This window comes from Natrix helvetica, assembly GCF_964273705.1.
Source record: "Natrix helvetica genome assembly, chromosome: 2".
Taxonomy (NCBI): domain Eukaryota; kingdom Metazoa; phylum Chordata; class Lepidosauria; order Squamata; family Natricidae; genus Natrix; species Natrix helvetica.
The window spans coordinates 131,358,421-131,379,693 of record NC_138552.1 but is presented as its reverse complement, the minus strand read 5'-3'; the positions used below and the strand labels follow the sequence as shown (position 1 = coordinate 131,379,693).

The following is a 21,273-nucleotide window of genomic DNA, read 5'->3' as shown; positions in this document are numbered from 1 at the left end:
ATGTCCTGTAGATTTCTCATAATCTCTCTCCCCTCCCAATTTGTCTGTCTATTATCATTTCAGATTTATCCACTTCAGAAGACATTTTAAAAGATTTATAGAATTAAGGAAATGGGATTGATTCTGGAAGGGGAATTTCTCACACTCATTTATATGTGAGTGTGTTAATAAGTTAATTTGACAAATTGTGCCCTGTTGGGTCATTTCCTTATCTAAACAGAGAAACAGAGTGATCGTGAGTGGGCTGTGGAAGCAAAAGCAACTCCTGCCTTCGATTGGGAAGTGTGTCTGGAGGTGCACAAGAGGTATAGTCCTGTACAGCTTGGTAGAATTATGGAAGTGGTGGTCAAGAAGAATGCATGGGGATCTCATGAATGCATACAAGGTGCTATGCTGGTTGAGGATTAATTTTAATTTTATTTAATTTTATTTAATTTATAGACCGCCCCCTCTCCCCAAAGGGACTCCCCAAAGGATGGCATGTGGGATGTGGGATGGTGGTTTGAGTTAGAAAGTGTGTCTGGAAGTGCTCGGGAGTGTCCAAGAGGTGCCTGGGAGTGCTCGGGAGTGTGCAAGAAGTGCCTGGAAGTGCTCAGGAGTGTACAAGGGTGTTGGGGAGTGTGCAAGTCAGGGATGGTACACAGGATAGTGGTGCTGTGGGTCAGGAAGGGTGTGGGTGTCACACAGTGGGCTGGGGAAGGCACATGGTAGGGGTGCTGGTTGGGGAGAATGCATGGGATGGTGCCTCCGGTGTGTGTGTGTGTGTGTGTGTGTGTGTGTGTGTGTGTGTGTATGTATGTATGTATGTATGTATGTATGTATGTATGTATGTATGTATGCTGGTCTTGTTGTATTCGGGTTTTTTCCAGTGTAAGACTGAGATTGTCTTGGCAACATTTCAGTGAGGTCTCACTCGCCATCTTCAGCCTGAAGATGGCAAGTGAGACCTCGCTGAAATGTTGCCAAGACAATCTCAATGTTATACGGGAAAAGACCCGAATACAACAAGACCAGCATACCTACACCTGTGAAAATCTACGAAAACATTTATTCTGTTATAATACAGTGGCTTTGTCTTAAGAGAAGTCATCCTGCTGACTCACTCAGATCAGCTTTTGAAACACAGCATTTCTGAAACCCCTTTGAGGACAACTCCTATGATTACTGTTTATACAACTCTGGAATAAACGTCTATTAACATAAAGCAGAAAAATAATTAATACAATCAAGATCAATTTCTCCTGAATATAAAACCCTAACGGCTTGTTGCTTAACACCTACAATTCATTAACCTCTGCTCTGTACTCCATGAAAGTGTTCCCAATGGGCATAACAGTCCTCAAAACAAGTTAGAATCAAAATGATTTGCTTTTCTCAGTCTTTTATTTTTGTCTCTATTGTGCATCACAGCATTTTTTTCAATTTATATTTCTGCAAAATGAATACAGCTGCCTTTCTAAATGTCCTATCTTAAATAAGCCCTGAGTACTTTTAAAGCACATTAAAAAGGTAATTCATATTTTGCAACAAAGAATCTGCTAATGAGAAACGGTTATACATTTATGGGGAAAATTGTTTTCAAAAATCATAATACACACTGCCTTTTTTAATAGTGCACCAAGAACTTGTTTGAAACGTAACACAGAGTAACAGTCTACATAATTAGAAATTGTGAAAAGAAGCTTGATCTCATCTATTTCAATTGTTCAGCAAACAATTCTGTTTAGCTTGGTGCGGAAGACTTCAGGATTTTAAGTCTGTGCATATATATTTTGTCAATGTTCAAATTTCAACCAATATACCAAAGATGAAAGTAGTATGATCAAAATGATAAAGTGCAATTCACAATAACAGTGCATTAATCCAATACAAAAAAATCTGGAAGAATTTGTTTACTCCAAGAAACCTAGTTCAGGAAAAAGTTGCTTGCTAAGAACAGTCAAGTAGAAAAAGAAAACCGCAAGAAAAGGTCTGAGAATATGTATAAGGAACGTCAGCTGTTGAGTGGATCCAAACAGCCTGAGAAGTTTTCTTTAGCTATTTCTTCAACCAACATGCAATAGCAAAACTGTTTTTTCATTTTCTTTGGCAGAAAATGAGTTAAGTTTTAGATGGAAAAGGTCGATTTGACAAGGAGTATTTATGCAAGTTATCCAGTTTTTCCCCACTTTTTTTTTATTTTCTGACATTGGGTAGCATACAGAAAGACAGGTGAGTTTATTTTCTAATAGGAAGCAAGGTTCCCAAAACTTAACCGGTGCCATAGCTGCTGTAGTCAAATACACCTTTCTTAAAGAATGAAGAGAATTCACAAATGTCATGTTTGGACAGGATGAAGCCCTCTTTATTTACATATAGTGGAGATGATGGAGAATTAAGCATTGCATCGAAGAAGTCTCTGAGGTATTTCTGAAAAAGAAAAGTAAACCAGTTACATTAATGTTACATAATTAACGGTACATACACTACTCAACATTGTTTTTATTTGAAACACTAGAAAATAAAGACAGAAATATGACACCTTTATATGTGAATTGGCTGCAAAATATAGACAACTTTAGACTTAAAACTAGTATGCAGTGAGCCTTTGATAAAGTCTGCATGCTTTTTTTCTTTAAAAATGTAGAGCAAGATCTCCTTCTGCTCCTCAAAGTGAGTGAAATCTGAAATGAAGTTTGTGATAGGAAGTGAACTCTTATATCTATGGGGTCAATGATTCAAAGAAACAAAATTGGTGTGGCCTCTGATTTTGTCTAAAAAGCAGAGTTATATAGCACCTCGGATTCCATCTCTCAAGAGTGCTTGGGAGTGTGCAGGAGGATGGATGCAACTGTTGTGTGATCTCAGAAAGACACATATGAAGATGTCATTGATTGGAATGGGACGTGTTGTCACTCACTTGCCCTAGCTGACTTGCTGTATGACAACTTGCTGCAGCTGACTTGCCACAGGACAACTCACTGTGGGAGAATTCAGTGCGGGATAACTCAAGGGAAGTAGCTTCCCAGCCTTGAGGACTTCTAACTTGAGAAAATTCAAACCTAAAGTAAGATAAGGCCCTTATTCACTTGTCCCTCTCTTAAGTTGTCCTGCATTGAATTGTGATGTAGCAAATTGGCTGGGACGAGTTGGTCACAGTGATTTGTCCTAGACCTACCACAGTTAAGCAGTATAAAGATATTTTCTGCACTCGGAAATACTTTTTGGAGATGGGTTCTGAAGCACTGCATAGTCCTACCTAATAGTGTCTGAATGTCATTACATTTCAGCATATGCTAGAACATCTTGGCAAATAAGGGGCAAATTATACATAATGTGAAGAGTTTACAATAAAGGTCAACTATTGTTGAAAAAATTAGGCTAGTCCTAGTCCTTGTTGGTCTTCCAGAAGCTATGAACAATTGGGTTTTTCTAAAGGGCATTTGGGGAAAGAGTGGACACCACTGTGCTGATGTCATTACTGGGTTTTTCACTGATTAATTATTTTGATTTTATGCTTTTTATTAAGTTTCATTGTTTTATACTGTAAGCTGCCAAGCGTTGTTTTGAGACTCTGGGGTGGGAGGGATAATAAAAATGAAATGAAATGAAATACAAAAAGATGAAAGAACAACCCAACAAAAACCTATGGGAACACATAAAGTGTATCAGCTGTGTTATGTTAGTTATTATGTCTTCACTAACAGGAAACAAGATCAGTGTTGGTCAAATTATTTAGAAAAATTGTATAGGGGAAAAGTGATGGTTCTGTCTCCCATTATTGTGCTCTTTTTGCTCTACCCGTAGTATTTTTAAGAAATCACAAAAAAGCACTGTGGATCATAATTCATAATGTTTGGAATGGTAAGTTACTGGTTTTTTTTAAAAAAAGAATATTCTTATTATATGTTCTATAGAGGTACACATATAATCTAAATTAATTTAGCTTGCTAGAAGTTTGTTAAATTGGTTCCAATGTCACATATATATGTGTGTACACACACACACACACACAAATATGATATATATCTAAATAGCTTAATTGTATTATTGCTAGTGTGTACAGATTTAATGCTGAGGCAAAATAAGAATAAATATAATTCTGCTGCCAAATATCTCTAAAAATTATAAACTAAAAAATGATGTTCAGAGGTATTTAGAAAATTATTTAATATGCTTTCCAATTTCCATGTAGGGCCAAAATTAATTTTTTTCAGTGGCATATCCAAACACATGTGCATGTTTTGAAAAAGTATTTTAAGTATTTCAAATCTTAATGATTCATTAGTTTTCCCAATATGTTTATATAATAAATGCTGCATTTGTTAAATATTAAATAATATTTGCATGAGTTTGAAAACATATCTGATTGATCTAGATAATTACCACTCAATAACTTCACATGCTATTGCAACCAAACCAAAATATAAGGCTTTATGATAATAAAGAAATATGAATCTATAGTATTACACATTTAAAAGTTGCATTTAAAGGTATCCTTCAATTACTAGGAAATTTCCTTGTAGTTTTCTCACGGCGATTGGCAGAATAACTTCTGTCAAAATTAGTAAGGACTTTTATTCCACTTGTAGCACTAAGAGAAACTGCCTTTTAAACATATTTGATTATTTGTAGAACTTAATATTTTTATTTGCATACTATTGTTTAAGGTAAGCATAATTTACTTTTAAGATGGTAGTGTTATTTTGGATAGGGTAAGAGTATTTTATAATTTTTAAAGTATTTTTAGCAGAGCTATATCAAATGGAATCTTTTCTTATTTTGAATCTTTAAGTTAATTATATAGCAAGGTTATCCTCATACAAAATATGTCTGTGGTATTGGAAAATAATGTTTGAAGATGTTGGGAATTTCTAGGTTCTTTATGGCACATCACATTTACTTCTTTTTTGCCATACCTATATCAGCTGTAAGAAAACTGCAATTTAGAAGTTTCAAACATTATAGTTTCTAAGATGCTGGAAAATGAACCAGAGTTTCTAAAAAAAATTCCAATATCCACAGCATATGCATATCAGAACTTTTCCTGAATGTCATATACTTATAGACCATCAGTAATCTGTTTTTTTAATCACAATAAAAACTCATATGATACTCTTTTCTTGCTGCCACTACTATGTTATAGGTAGCTTTATGCATTACATAAATTTTTATTTCTATTTTTATTGCTTTTACTTTAATATCTTAAGACAGGCTTGCACATCACCATTGTGATACATATACAAATTGTAAATGTAAGAGGTCACACATCTTACTATTGGATGGTGCTACATACACATCTTGTGCATCACTGGAGGCTTATTATAGTTTCTGTATCTATCTTATATAATAAAAAAACAACTAAGAAAAATAACTACCCACGTCCCCACTGGAAATCTCTGTTTTAACCAGGTAACAAATAAGAAAGTTAGGACCACAAGAAACAATTGATAAATTGACCCATAAAGTTTTTGTCAAAATTCTTAGTAAAAACATTATGATATCTAAGTGCAATTAATGAAAGTATTGGGTACTGTCCAAACGCATGATACAATGAAACACTTTTTTTGGTACTAAAAGATTTATGACACAATCAAATTAAGTTTTATTATGGCCCTTAGACCAGAGAATACAATACAAATTCATAAAACTGTAATTACTATATTATGATGCAATTAAAACCCCTAATTTCTTGAAATTTGTTTAATGTCTCCTATTATAATACAAATTATAAACTATTTCCAGTCCTCCAAAGATTTTATTTTCAGCAAGCTTTAAGTTAAGCAAATTTAAGCAAATTTTAGAATTCTTAAAGATATTTTGCATTTATTGTGATTACTGTAATCTGTATATACAAAAGTTCCTGTTGCTACTTAAAAACTAACTAAAAAAACAAAAATGAAACAGTTATCTGAAATGTTCGTTGGGCTGCAACAGAAAATGAATAGAACTGGGATAAAGCCATTGTCCATAACTAAATTGCTAAGAGTTTAGTGTTCTCAAGCTACAATAACAAAAACATTATATTATTAATGTTTTCTGCATCATTTATTACCAAGAGTTTTCCAATGGAAATCTGGTGGTATGAACATTATACTGAATGTCATCCATCAAATTAACTGTCCCAGCTAGTCAAGTTCAACCTGCAATAATCATTTGCAATAATGCTTCCTATTATATCTTAATGTATGAAATCCATTTGGAATCCATAGAATGTAATAATCTTTCTAATGTTTACACATTAAAAATAAGGTTATTTGCTGCCAATAGAGAGAAAAATCCCCCACTCTTTCACCTGTTCTGGAGAGTATGATTTATAGCTTCTGCACTTCTGTGAGCTTTTTGAATGTATAAGGGCATATTAAAAAAGAACAAAATAGGTCTTGGTAGTGAAGGAAATCAATCTTTTCTCCTGAGCAATAGTCAAAACAAGTCTTGTCAAAAACTATTCACAGGAAACAACAGAGGAATTGAATTTACTACACATCTCTAGGTTAGCAGTGACAGGGTGTCAATTTCTGAGATGGCTTCGACAAACAGCTAGCCCAAATGCTTGACATGCATCACCCTTCACTTCCTTGAGTGAAATCAAAAACTGAGTGATGATTGATAAGTTGGCTCTGAAAAGGGACAAGACGAAATGCATCTTCTTTCTATACTTGAGCATTCCTGTCATTAATATACATGAGTTGTGAGCATTAGCTGAAAACTTGGTACATACAAACTCAGTACAAAAGCATAACCGAAGAATTTGCCTTGAGCTGACAAGAGTAATTAATAGAAAAATTGGATGGTATTTTTTTGTCCAATAAGACGTATATTGTCCAACTCAAACTACAACATATATTTTACAAGTCTAGTATACAAGGTATATCGCATTTCTATTTTAAAGATTAACAAACTATGATAAAAAATAAATATTTAGAAACCTTCCAAAAACTCATTTGAAGGACAGAAAGAAACAGAACAACATCTCAACTCCAAAAGTAAGGCTAACAGTAGTGCCCTTATTTTTTGCAAAATTTAAGTATCTGGATATCAGATCATTTTCTTCAAAATTCTTTTTAAAATTACATTTCACTGGGAACTTGAGACAGCTTTTCCTAAGTTAGCACTTTTGCATAAAGCACCACTGAGCATTTGCATTGGATACTGCTAGACTGATTGAAAGGGAAGATTATTTTGACAGATAGCAAACTGGCTTTAGAGCAGGCAACTCACTTTGGATCAAGGTTTAGTACTTTATCATCTAAACTAAAAGCAGTTGTAAATGTTGCTTTCTTAGAATGTAAGGAAGCTTTTGAGTCACCATCAGTGGATACAGATATTGGATAGCTACTTCCTTCCTCTCATGTATGGATTACAAAATGACATGATGCAGCATGGATGTAATTAGAAAGGGAATGAAACAAGAATGTATCCTTGCTCTACTACTGCTCAGTTTTTATATAAATTCAACAGTCGGGTTCTTAGAAAAAGAAGAAAACCATCTTCTAATATAGCATGGACTGTTTTACACAGGTGGTGTTCTGACCTAGGCTTCCTGATGCAGTAAAAAGCACATGCTTAATCCCAAAAACCCTCTTTTTATTTCAAAGGCTGTGAATTATGTTCATTCACAGCCCGTAATGAGTCCCAAACAGTTTGTAAACAGTCAGACAGTAGTCTGCCAAAGTCTTTCGGAATAAGGCTGATAACCACCCACCTTTATCTTCCTTGAAACGCTGCCAAAGACCTACTGGGCAATTAGCTTACAAGCCACATGGACCAAACAGTCAAAACGGAGCTTTAGAATTTAAACCAACCAGCGCGAACAAAGTTGCTTCCTGCAAAGACTTTGCTCCTCCTTTATGTCCTATGGGAGGGACCAATCACCTCCAAGCCTTACTCTTGAGTTGTTCCTTTTGTCTTAAATATTATTGCCTTCTGGCAGCTCTGTGCATGTGCACACTGGGAACAGACTCCTCCTGTTCCTCTGCCTCACTGATGTCTGACTCTGGAGGCTCTGGAGGCAGCACATAACTCCCAGATGGCCCTGTCCCCCTCTCTGCCTCTGATGCAGAGCCCTCGTCTGAGCCTTCCTCAGATTCCAGGACTGGCCCATGTTCCTCCCTCACTGTCCAAATCTGCTGCCAGCTCTGCAGGCCACCGGCAGACCACAACAGGTGGATATTGGTGAAGTAGAGGGAGGAAATATGTCATGAGTACAGGGGTGTAGCAGGTGGACTGGCAGAATATTGGGAAATTGGTAGTAGCAACAGGAGGAATGGTGATTGAGGAAAGGGAGGAAGGTGTTCTGAAGGAAGAGTATCTGCATTGATAGGATGAGTCGCACTGTTAGATAAAGCAGCCGTATTAGCACCTGAGGGAAGGGCAACCAAAGTGGTCCAGTTTTCGGCTTTTCTGAACCAAATCTGACCCAAAACTTCAGCAGAATTGCTGGAACAGGAATGTAAGTTCTGGGTTTGAAACAAGGATATATGCCTACTTGCTGCACATACCTACAATAGAACTATTATCGTAACACTGATGGATGCAAATAATCCAGTACTTTCATCACAGTAGTCTCAGTTTTACATTTTATCATTAAGAATTCTCAAGGTCGGAAGAAGAGCCAACGTCGCGACGTGACAACGTGCAGTCTCGACTGTCCTAGACCGCCATTGATACTTTTATCACCACACGGTCCAAACGGACCTAAGCCATCCCGAAGAGACAGCGAACAGGGAGACAAAGCCTTGCTGGTCTCAGGGACATCGCAAAGTCCCTGATTGACCCAAGGGAAGCGCTCCAAGCTGGCGATAAACCGACAGCTCCATGCTGATAAAGTCGGAGATGGCTCTGGAAAGAAGGCAGTTGAAAGTGAGTCCATCTGGTGAGGCTTTTTTCTTTGAGAATGATTGCTCAAAGAAACTTTTTTTAAAAAGATAAATTAGTCCCTTAAGCAAAGAATAAAGCGGCGGAATTTATCTTTATTGGACTGCCTCGGAAAGTTTTTATTTCTTTTTTTTCCTGTTAACGATGTTTTGTGGATTGAAGTGACTAACACTTTTTGTTTCTCTTCGTAAGTGAATGAACTGTTTTTTTTCTCCTATTTTCTGCTGCCTTATCTGTTGGCTGGAACTAAAACCTTTTTTATTCTAATAATTCTTCTTACTACTTCTCATTGATTTTCATTAAAGACTTTTAAAGATTATTGTTTTCTATAAGCTAGAGATAAATAGGAGAAGAATTGAATCTGCCATTTGGAAGCTAGAACTTGATTTTTTTTCCTCTTTGAAACAATGTATCATTTGCTCTCTCTCTCTCTCTCCAATTTCACTGACGCTGTAACAGAGAGCTTTGCAGCTTTGCAGCTTATCTGTGCAATTTGATAAGAAGCCAAGGGTACGGTTGTTTTTACAGGTGCTTTTTTTAAAAACACTCTTGGCAAGGGAAGGAAATTTTTTTCCCTCCTTGCTTTTTTTTTCATTTGGAAACATGTATCAATCTTCAGATGAGGGAACACTGAGTCTCCAAGATTTGTTGATTGAAATTCAAAAGTTATCGGAAAGTTCTGAGAGATTTGATAAGAAGTTGGATAGACTACTATCTCCTACAATAAAGGATGATGGAGTTGGAGTCCCAAAAAATAAAGAAATGAATGAAGATGAAGAAGATAAGGATAAGATAACATGAATTTAATGATGGAGCAAACCTAGGTAAAAATGGAAAGAAGTGAATATGGAAAAGTGAATTTGATATGCAGGAGCTCTATTCCTTTCTTCAAGATACAGAGGGGGGGAAAAGTGATGATGATGGAACTAAGAAGAGAAACTGTTTCAGAAATACGTTTAATCAAAGACATGCTAATTTTAATACCAGTTCAAGGGCAACGAGGTTTTTTGAGAGATCTTTCAAGCAAAAAAGTGTGGGGAGAAGTTTATTAAAACCTTATAAAGGAATTAATAAGAAGATTGACACAACAACTGGCAAAAGAGACAAGATTATTTTTTACTGGAAAGATACAGGTTGATAATGAATGTTGATGATAAAAAATTTAATTAATTTTTGGTGATTAATAGGTAGGGACCTTAATATTTTTTAGATTTTTTTAGATTGTTTTTAAATGTTTATTCGTTAAAAAGTAATACATTATGACAATAACAATGAAATAATAACTCTAATCAGTTAAAACAACTTGGATATAAATAGCAAATTGGGACCTGGGGGGAATTTGTTTTTTATGAATGTTAACAATAAACTTTTGTTTAGATTTTGTTATAAAGAAGTAATTTTTTCTTGGGTCTAACGATTGGAGAGGTGACATAAACAGTAAATAATCCTTAGTTACCTATAATAATAATGATAATAGTAATGAAATAATGATTCTGACTAGTAAAAGCCATCTGGTTATAAATTGCAAATTGGGACCTGGGAAAAAGACTTATAAATCTGATTAACAAATCCTTGTTTATTATGTATAAAAATGTAAGTCCTCTTGGGCCGGATGAGAGGAGATGTGATATACATAATAAATAATTCTTAATTAGTTACAATAATAACCAGAAATGTTAACGGATAATGTTTAATGATATTTACAGTATATGTGTTGGCAATGATAAAAGCAATTGTATAAAAGCTTTAAATGGTGCATTGGGGGGGGAGGGGGGAATGCTTAGATATTTTATTAATTGATTTTTTTTCTTTTAGAATATGTTATAAGATGTAATGTTACAGGAGGTTTGTTGAGATTGCCAATGAATGCCAGTGGGTGGTTGTGTTTTTGAATGCAAATAATATCAGATAAAAGCACGTTTAAATAATTTTAGCTAAATGAGAATGGTGGTGTATTAATAATAATAATAATAATAATTTATTAGATTTCTAGACCGCCCCCTCTCCCCGGAGGGACTCTGTATTGACAGTAAAATACATGAAGATTTTTTATGTAAAATGTACTATTCAATGGGAAGGAAATATATGTAACAATTATGATAGAAACGCACGAAAACTGTTTGCAACCAATCAACACGCTTTTGACAGAATGTAATGAAGGATGATTCCTTTTTTGTGTTTTTGTTTATTTAAAACAATAAAAAAAAATTAAAAAAGGATTCGCAAGGTCAGAAATACCCACTGTCTTTATAGTGTGAGTCTTTTTAGCCACTGGTTCATATTCTATTCTACTTTACTGTAACTTCTACAGAGATCAAAGTGGTTTACTCTTCTAGAACTTCTTCTCAAGCCATTTCTTGGGTAGCTAAATAAATTTTAGGTGTAAATGTCACACACTGTTAGATAAAGGCTATTTTTTTTAAATCAAAATTGTATTGTTAGTATGCTGGATTCAGTCATTGTTAGCGGCACATTAAGCTACAGGAGAATATTTTTCTCAGCTCATTTATATAAAGCAACAGTAGACTCATTGTATTAGGGTGGCAATTCATCTTACTCTCAGCATTCCTCTCTCCCTCAGGTGTTATAACTGTAAAATAAATGTATTTTATTATTTCAGTCCAAGTCAGGAAACATAAAAATGTGATAAACTTCTACCAGGAAAAAACACACACTTGTAACTATTTTCTAAGACTTCTTCCTTCTTCTACTTAGTCCTTAAAAGTCCTGATTTATAGAGCTAAGACATAAGAAAGATTTACATGAAAGTGACAAAAGCTTCATTTAAAAAAAATACATTTAATCCTAACTATAAAAAGGCACCAGGATTCCTTTTTACAGAAACCATTGGCAAATTTATTTATAAGACTTTATCAGAGAATTAGATTCTGACAATAAAATTTTTCATTCGTTTCTGTAACCATCCTTCATTAAGACCATCTATTATGTTACTATCTATAATTACCACCCTTTTGTCTCATACAATTTTATTATTTTTTGTGGAGTTTTATAGGAAGATTAAATAGTGTTTTTAGGGCAGACCTGAGGATTTTATGCCCTGTGGGTAGTCCCAGTCTGGCCTGCACTGGTTCGGGGCAGTGGGGTAGTGGCCTTCCATAACAGTCTCAGTTTCTCATGTGGCCCCTTAGAAAAAATAATTGCCCACCCCTGTTCTAAGTACTTAGCTTTGGATAAAACTCAATTCTGGAGTTAAAAATTCTCTTAATTCTTTTCAGCCCAAAGTTGCTTCTACTTTTCTTGTACCGAATGTAATAGCCATTTCATGCAACTTGTGTAAAAGCAGTGGTTGAACCCTTCGGTGCAGCTCTTCTCCAAATATTTGCATTTGCCATGTTAAAGAGACTGCTAAGTGATGGTTAAGTTATTGCTGCTGATTTATCAAAGAAAAATGCATTCAGGTGTCAGTGCATTTCATATTAATACATAAAACATTTTCATACTTAGCAAGTAATTCCTTTCCAAAAGAAGTAATTTTAAAATTAAATGTTGGCATCCTTTTTTCCCCCTTTAAATTCCCACAGGGTTTTAGAAACAGGCAAATAATGATGGCATTTCCCTATTTATAGTTATCAAATGCCATGAATGGGTAAACATTAACTTCTATTCATTACTTTAATCAACAAAATCCTTGGCTGTGTCAGTCAAGACAGATTTAATCAAGGAAGGCCCGCTGTAAAGTTAAAATTGCATACTTAAACTACTGAATAAATAATTTAGAGGTTTACTGTGGAATAGGCTATCATAAACCACTAAATTAACAGCTGGCTTAGTCTTGTTGGAGCTGGTAATCCTATGTCTACGTGTTGTCACTTATGTTGGAGGCTAAGTTATGGATCTATGAGTCTCTTCTTTAAAAAACAAACAAACCATGAGTTATTATATCCCATAGTCATGTCTTCAACAATGTTGATCTGCTAGCCTCTGTTATTTCCAATTCTGGAATTTGTTCTTTTCTGAACTGGTACATTCTTTTCAGATATCCTTTTCTTGTTGGATTTTGATTTCAAACTTTATATATTTGTAATGTGTAAACAAGTTTTTTTTCTGTAATCCTACAGCTGCTGGCCTTGGTTGTTCAGTCAACAGTCTTGGAGTTATATAGCCCATTTGTCATCAGGAACTCTAGCACCTTGTTGATCCAGGTGATGAGTGATGTGGGATGGGTTTCTGTAAATTATATCTCACCATATTGTTCATGGGAGACACACTCTTCATCTAACTCCTCTAATGAGACTTGTCCAATAGGGTTGAACCTGATTGGGGGATGTGTACGCACACATGCACAGATACACACACACAGAGGTCAAAGTGTCAAGTCTATTCTTCCCTATTTTTCTTTACAGCAGTTGAATGTAAATATCCAGCCTCTGTTAATGCTAAATAGTAGATATTTTTCATACTCCAGAAATACTTGATTACAGTTCAGTGATAAAATTTTACAGCAAGCTATTGCCCTTTTAAGTTATTCCTCCAGGTGACAAGTAGAGCTAATATTTCAGCAGCTGCCTGCTGACTCAACAAAGAAATCTTTTCCTGGCCTATTACTTAGATTGACACGATAGCCTGCTTATAGGATAGTGAATTTACACATACAATCAAGATATATACTAAACTGTTAGATCTAAAATTCAGGCAATTAACTTGGCTTCAAGATGTAACACAGGGAAGGACATTTGGGCTGGAAATTCTGCTTAAAAAATCTTTGGCAAAGCTTGGTTTTAAAAGTAAAAACCAACAATGAACAGACATTATCTACATTTCAAAAAGCAATGAATGAACCAGTATGAATTGGTATGTCTCTTTGCCACATACTCTTGATAAACATGTATAGTATTTTTCAGCGTATAAGACGGACCTTTTTTCCTCAAAAAAGAGGCTGAAAATCTGGGTGCGTCTTATATATAGAATACAGCATTTTTTGCCTCCCAAAGCCCCACCCCCTTCACCAAAATGGCCGTGCATAGCCTTATGAAGGCTTTCAGAAAGCTCCTGGGGGCTGGGGAGGGCAGAAATGAGCAAATAACAGGCCATTTTCTGCCCCCCCAGCAGCACTCTATAAGCCTCCATAGGCTATGCCTGTTTTTGTGTTTTTCGCTCTTTTTTGCCCCCCCCCCAAGCACTCTGCAAGCCCCTCCCCCAAGGCTATTCATGACTTTTATTTGAAAAAAAACGGGCCATTTTTCGGAGGTTTGCAGAGTGCAAAAACTCTCCCCGCCCCTTTGGGAAAGCTCTTTAACTGATGAGAATTACATTGATCAAGTGCTGTGCCAGCAGAAACCAAGTCTTAAGATTTGTCAGCGATTTCCTTCTCCAGCACATGGATAAATACACCTGGAAACATCTACCTACCTACCTACTCTCTCTCCATTTTCACTGGTAGGAGCACCACGGGGTGGTCCTTTGCTGTTTCCAGGGTGGCTCCTTGGACCAGTTCTAAATATCCCCTGGGCCAGATCTGGCCCCAGGCCTTGAGTTTGACATCCGTGGTCTAGACAGTCACTTATCTAAAATGGTATAGGTTCTCCTGCCTGAGCAGGGGGCCAGACTAGAAGATCTCCAAGGTCCTTTGGAGCTCGTTCTGTCCTGTCCTGTCCTATCCTACCCTGTTCTAATTAAATTATAAATAGCCACAGAAACAGCATTACAGTTTACTTTTTATACGTTATAGTTACATTATAATGGTGTTTTTGATGGTTACCATTGTAATAGTAGTAATCAAATGTATGAAAATACAATTTGTGAAAACCCAGCATTGTTCTTTTCTAGTTTCTACTAGAAAAACAAGATCTGTGATAAATGACAGTGTCATACATGGAGTATATTCTCCCCAGTAAGGCAAAACTGCAATTGTTTATTAGAAATCTTTCCAGCACAGTTAAGCTCATTTCTCTCAACACTTTTTAATCACAACTTTAAAATCAATTGAAAAGGAATTGTCATTACTCATCTTCACTGATTTTATTACATCCTCCTACATCTCAGGTTCAGCTCTACCATAGAATGGAAACAATCAGGACTAAATTAACTGGCAGACACAACATCTCAGAATGCTGAATTCTTGATTTTAGTTAGCATTCCCCATCCACCCTGCTCTCCCTTTTGAATCAAGAGTAAGCATTGGAGCTATGTCAACTCACACAATGTGAATTATTCCCTGTGACAATATGCACCCAGAATTCTCCATCAACTGATTGTTTAATTATCATGTGGATAATAGGGGTAGTTGGGGTGGAGACATCCTGCTGCTTTCCTGCTACAAATGTGGTAGGAATGCTGGAATGGAAGCAGAGTATGAGAATCCAGTCATCAAACAGGGTTGTTTGAAGCTAAGAAAGCAATGAAGCTTCCATGAAGAAGAAAAGATGATGGAAAGTAGCAACAGCAGGTAGGAGAAATAATGGTAGAAATCCAGTTTAAAGGGTTGAACACTTCAGAAGGTTCTTTAAATAAATAAAAAAATACCCTGGCAGTACGGCGTTCCATTCAGATTCTGAAACCATAAAATGTTTGATGTAATCTTGGCCAGAGGACAGAAGGTTCTTTTGATGTTTGTCCCTGACAGATACTTTCTTCTCATTGCTTCTTATTAGTGTGATCCTTTTTTTAAAAAAAATGGTCGTTGAAAGTAAATGAAGCAAATTGAAGTAAAGCAACTCTTGGGATTAAATGTTCACTGTTTAGATTTTTTGCTCAGAAGAAAAAGCATCAAATCAGAAATCACTAACTACTCATTTTGAATAACCTTTGGGGGGGGATTGTCCATGTGGTGAACCTATGGAAGTACTTCTGCCTCACCATTACTTTTTAATTTTGGGCTTTTTCATTCACAATATAATTTTTTGAACAAGTTCCTAGCCTTCTATTATAAATATGGTCTCGTTGTAATTATTTATTAAAAACGACTTTCTCTATAACAAAAAAAAATATTTATGCTCTCTTACAATTCTTAACAAATTAAATAGATGGGCAGAAAGGCAAGATATAATTCAAAACAATACTCCAAATCTAATGAATTGTTAGTGTTAAGTAAGTAAGTAAGTAAGGAGAGCGAGTGTGCAGAGAAACGTAATGAGAGTGGTATGGATGAACACGTACAAACCAGCATACAGGGACACTGAATAGTATAAAATATAGTAGTTTACTATGTGGAAATAGAGAGTTATTCAGAGTCCAGTTAACAGTCCAAGTCATACACGGTTCAGTCATTCAGTTATTAAATAGTCAGTCTAGCACACAACACAGCTAACAGTAGCAAACCACAGTACCTCACAATACACCGATCAGCACCTAACAAACAGAGAACTAACAGTCATTCTGGCTCCCTCTTATGGCTGCTTGAGGTAACAAACCAATTACATCTCTCTAGCATTTAAAGTAACAGATATATTTGTTATAATCATATGGCTTATATATCTATATCAAGCCAAGCCTAGGGTTACATCCCTAACAGTTAGTATAGGCATTAACCTATATAGATAGTAATACTAATAGCAGGTCTGAGCTCACCTTGTTGAAAAAGGAAATGCAAAATTATGGTAGCACAAATAAAATAAAATAAAATAAAGCTAATTAGAGGAAATATATTTATAATGGGAAAATATAAAATGTAAGCCCCAACAATGGCAGTTTTTCTCCAAAAAACAGAGCTCTGCCCATTGTATTAATAATTACAGCAACACAATTAAAATCATTTTCAGCTGAGATTGTGGCATCACTACAGCCTATATAGATAACATTATACTGGGTAGAGCTGAGAATGTGGTGGAGTCAGTGATTGCTGAACTGAATATTTTGAATAATGGAATTATCTTGGCTATGAGTTTTACATATTTTAATGATTGTTTAAGATCATTTTATATTCTTCTTCCTTGATTTTAAATTGTTGCATTGGTTTTTGGCTTTTTTATATTTTTAAAATGGTTTGTGAACCATCCAGAACCATCCATCCATCCATCCATCCATCCATCCATCCATCCATGATTTTCCCAACATTGCTAATATTTTGCTCCTGTAATTGAATGGAATGCTTTGCAACATAACAGTACCACTACTGAATATCAGGAATGGAGAGAATGATAAGAAAATTCAGACCAACAAATGTAAATAGTTTTCTGCTCTAAAGTTTCATCTTGCACATATCTTTTAGCTCTGTAAAGAAATAGTTTCTATTGAATGCTAAGAAATATTTCAATATAAGCTCAAGACTTTTTTTGATATTTTTCATAGATTTATGTCCTGTGCATATATCTCATATAGCTTTCTTATCCCATGTTAAATAAAGCATGGGGTATCTAATTTTTACTACATGAAATGATTTGTATTGATCACAAGTATAATTGTGTAAATATAACCTATAAAATAATCTGGAATAAGTTTTTTTTTTAAAAAATTACCTCTAAGTGATTCCGCCGCTCTGCAATAACACGATCATCCTTGTTTCCAAATAGCCTTTTTGGAGGAAATTCTAGCATTGCCAGCTGCAACAGACAATAGATAATAAATCAGCTGAGAAAAGTTTCTTAAACATGGAACAAAAATGCTAAACATAAGATATATGTGTTTATAGGCGGTTTATTAATCAGACAGAGTTTGGATTGGTGGGTCCTCTCTTCACAAATCCAAGCAGCTTCAAAACAAGTCAAAAACAAAAAATAGAGGAAAGTCAGTAAATAAACCTTGGTGTGTTTACTACTTCAGTCTTTGATCAATACTCTTCATAAAGTTTAGAAATTTAAATTCAAAAATAAGTTGAAATAGGTGTGTTTTGCAGTCTTTTCTAAAAGCATATATTTTATGTGATATATAAAGTATTGGAGAAATAGCCAAGGAAAGTAAAATAAGAGATCTGCCAATTTGGTACTTCCAACTTCAATACAGGTTCTTGTCCACTTCCTTTACTCTAAGACAGCTCTAAAATATGAGATTATCTTGTCTTGATGAAAGACAAAACAAGGTCTAATCCAAGAAAATTATTATGGGATCTAATACGAACCAAAACAGACGATTTGTAAAATATGTATTTTTCAAGTCATAAAGAGATCGAACACTTGCACCTTGAGCTAATGAAGCAGACTGTAGACAATGCTGACATATAATGGGCTAAATAATTTCATGAATTCCAATAATTATAAATTAATCTGCGTAGGGCTCATTGAAATTTCCAGGTCATTATTAAGCTCAGCCCATAAGAATGACAAAAGTACAGATCAGTATAGCAGAGCCTACATAATGAGCCAAATTGCCAAAAGGAAAAAAGCACCCAGTAGCTGCAGTTGAAGTTATATTGTATGCTTCCTTTTCAATTTAGGGCAAAATATGTGTTTTATTACCTACCACAGAGCCTCATGGGAAAAGAAAGCTAAAGAAAAGCATATGTGTTTTCATATCCCTCATCATTTGATTTAGGAACACTACTTTCAACAGCCACAAATAAAAATAGAAGAATGTCATTTTAAATGTGAGTTAGTTTGCCTTATGTCACTAGGTTTAGATTCCATGCTTTGATTTTTCCATGTCTGACATGGGAAGAAATCAGATGTAATTTTATTCTGTACACTGTGTTAAGATCTGCTTAATCTATGTTTGACCTAAACATGGTGGTGGAAAAGGAATGTCCTACTTTCAGATTTTTGAACAAGCTAACACAAAGCAGAAGTACTAGAACTCAAAAATAAAAGATGCAGATAAATCCATTTTTAAGTTAGAAAAACACTAGACATTTATTGGTTTGGAAATTTGACAACTCTCTTATCTTTATTACTTGAAGCATTTCTTCAGTTACTTATCTGAAGACAAAACAATCTTTACCAAAATTTCTCCAGAAGCTCAAAGAACAATATAAAGTTGCTATTAAAAAATGTGAAAAACAAAACAACAGCATTGGCTACAACAATAATAATATTAACTAAAGTGGAAAAAATCAAGGCAAAGGATAATCTTCTTTAAAACTTTAACCCGAAACCTCTCTTATCCAGCCTATTTCAGGTTAATTTATATTTCTGAAAAGTAAAATTAGTTATGGACAATTTACATTTGTTTAACTGAAAATATCTGAATTGTTATCTATTAACTTACACATATGAGTTATGCTTCTACACAGACTTTATTTGGAATGTTCTACATCTGTAAAAAATGGTAGATGTTACCCTCTGTGTATAGCAACTTAATTAAGTACTGCTCTGACTGAATTTGTTCTGTTTTCAAGATCAACATAGATGATATAGACCAGCGGTTCTCAACCTGTGGGTCGTGACCCCCTTTGGGGGTCGAATGACCTTTCCACAGGGGTCGCTAAGACCATCGGAACTCTAAACTTTAGACTTCCCCTCGTGTTCCTTGAAATCCCCTGTGGATGGGCTCTGGAGTCATCGTTGGCCGCGCAGAGCGTCGCCACGGCTCCATGCCATGGAAAACATAGCTGCATGCACACACACCATCCAATTACAGCCTTGGAGACTTTGTAATGGGAATTTCTTCTGTCACCCGGGCTTCTGTAGAAGCTGCTCTCTGAGGCTTTCCAAAGCTCTCCGAAGGCAAGAAGCGGCTGCCAGCGAACCTCTCAGCGATGGCAAGAGTACCACCGCCGCACTGGATTCAGCAAAGTGGCTCAAGCAGCAAGGGGACATGCTTGGGGAAGGGAGAGCCGGAACTGACTGCCCGGGACTGTTTCTGTGCCGCTGTAAAAATGTCTTGTTTTCCAGCCACAGGAAGGAAGGAAAGAAGCCAGTCTTTGGAAAGAACCTACCTCCCTCTCCAGAGAGCCTATGCCGAAAGACAGGAGACAGCATCAGGTGGGGGGGAGCGTTGGTCCCGTTATTGCTGGAGCTGCTTTTGCTGACTCCAGCATGGCGGTGGAACTCTTGCCATCGGTTTAGTGGCCCACCTTCTTTGCTAGTTCGGGAGGTTGGAGAAAGGAGGCATGCAATAGTCGACGGCGAAGGTGCTCCCCTTCACCCTTGGTGGCAAGGGTGCGTTATCATAAGCCTCCTTTCTTCCTCTGCCCGCCTGAGCAAAGAAGGCGGGCCACTAAACTGATGGCAAGAGTCCCATCGCCATGCTGGAGTCAGCAAAAGCAGCTCCAGCAACAACGAGACCAATAGGGGGTGGGAAATCCATGCAGAGGGGGGGAAACGCATGCATTCCCCACCCCCTCCGTTGGAAACAAGGCAACTATCAGAAGAGGGCAGCACACGCCACGTGGGCTTGTGCAGCAGCCGAAGAACAGGAGGTGAGGTAACCATAGTATGTGTGTGTATCTGTGTGTGTGAGAGTGAGAGACAGACAGAGAGAGGCACAGAGAGGCAGAGATGGGGGAGGGAGGAGAGAGACAGAGAGACACACAGAGAGACAGAGAGAGCGAGGAAGGAAGGGGAGATGCAGAGATACAGACAGCGAATTACAGAGAGGCAGAGAGGGATGAAGGGAGGAGAGAGAGACAGAGAGACACGGAGAGAGAATTACAGAGAGAGAGATGGAGAGGGAGGAAGGGAGGGGACAGACAAAGAGCCATACAGAGAGAGAGAAAGAAAAAGAAAGGAAGAATTGGTGTTTTTTCTTTCCTTTTTTTCTTTTTAAAAGAAAGGCACTCTTTCTACTTAGAGCCAGGAGCCTGCTCTTAAACTTCCCAGACAAAATTTCATTTATTTGTAATTAGAAATAAATATTTCACAATATGTAATTACATATTGTTTTTGTGATTAATCACTATGCTTTAATTATGTTCTATTTGTAACAATGAAAATACATCCTGCATATCAGATATTTACATTACGATTCATAACAGTAGCAAAATTACAGTTATAGAGTAGCAATGAAAATAATTTTATGGTTGGGGGTCACCACAACATGAGGAACTGTATTAAAGGATCGCGGCATTGGGAAGGTTGAGAACCACTGATATAGACGAAGGGGAATATCCAGCAAGTAAGGTAGGAGGGCAAAGAATGCATGAAGTTACATATAATCAAAAACAAGGTCATCTTGAGAAATACTCAATACTGGAATTGGTGGAATAGGTAGAATAGATGCTCAGCATCAATTTCTCTCAGTAGGACTTGTGATAGCCACATGCTGAGACAGTAATATCCATTTGTGCATCAGATAGGACATGATCTAGCTGATCGATCTGTGGCACAGTGGTTAGAATACAGTATTGCAGGCAAACTCTACCAATAGCCTGGAGTTTGATTCTGACCAGCTCAAGGTTGACTCAGCCTTCCAAAGTTGGTAAAATGAGGACCCAGATTGTTGGTGGAAATATGCTGACAATGTAAAACAGTTAGAAAGTGCTGTAAAGCACAATGAAGCAGCATATATGTCTAAGTGCTATTTCTATTCATCATCTGAATTGTAACAGTAAATCAAATGGACTAAATATCAATTTGCTTTGATATGTAA

At 36.2% G+C, this 21,273-nt stretch overlaps 1 protein-coding gene across 2 annotated transcripts in view; it reads right to left on the bottom strand.

Moving 5' to 3' along the window:
* Nucleotides 1-1,028: 1,028 nt before the first annotated feature.
* The window catches only part of KIF16B (kinesin family member 16B), a 142,789-nt gene continuing 122,544 nt past the window's right edge, over nt 1,029-21,273 (bottom strand). For both annotated transcript variants that reach the window (XM_081944675.1, XM_081944676.1), the window contains 2 exons: nt 17,271-17,354; nt 1,029-2,409 (listed from right to left, as the gene is read on the bottom strand). In XM_081944675.1, the coding sequence (XP_081800801.1) occupies nt 2,251-2,409; nt 17,271-17,354 (243 nt within the window). In that variant the 3' untranslated portion in view covers nt 1,029-2,250. The remainder of the gene's footprint in view (nt 2,410-17,270; nt 17,355-21,273) is intronic.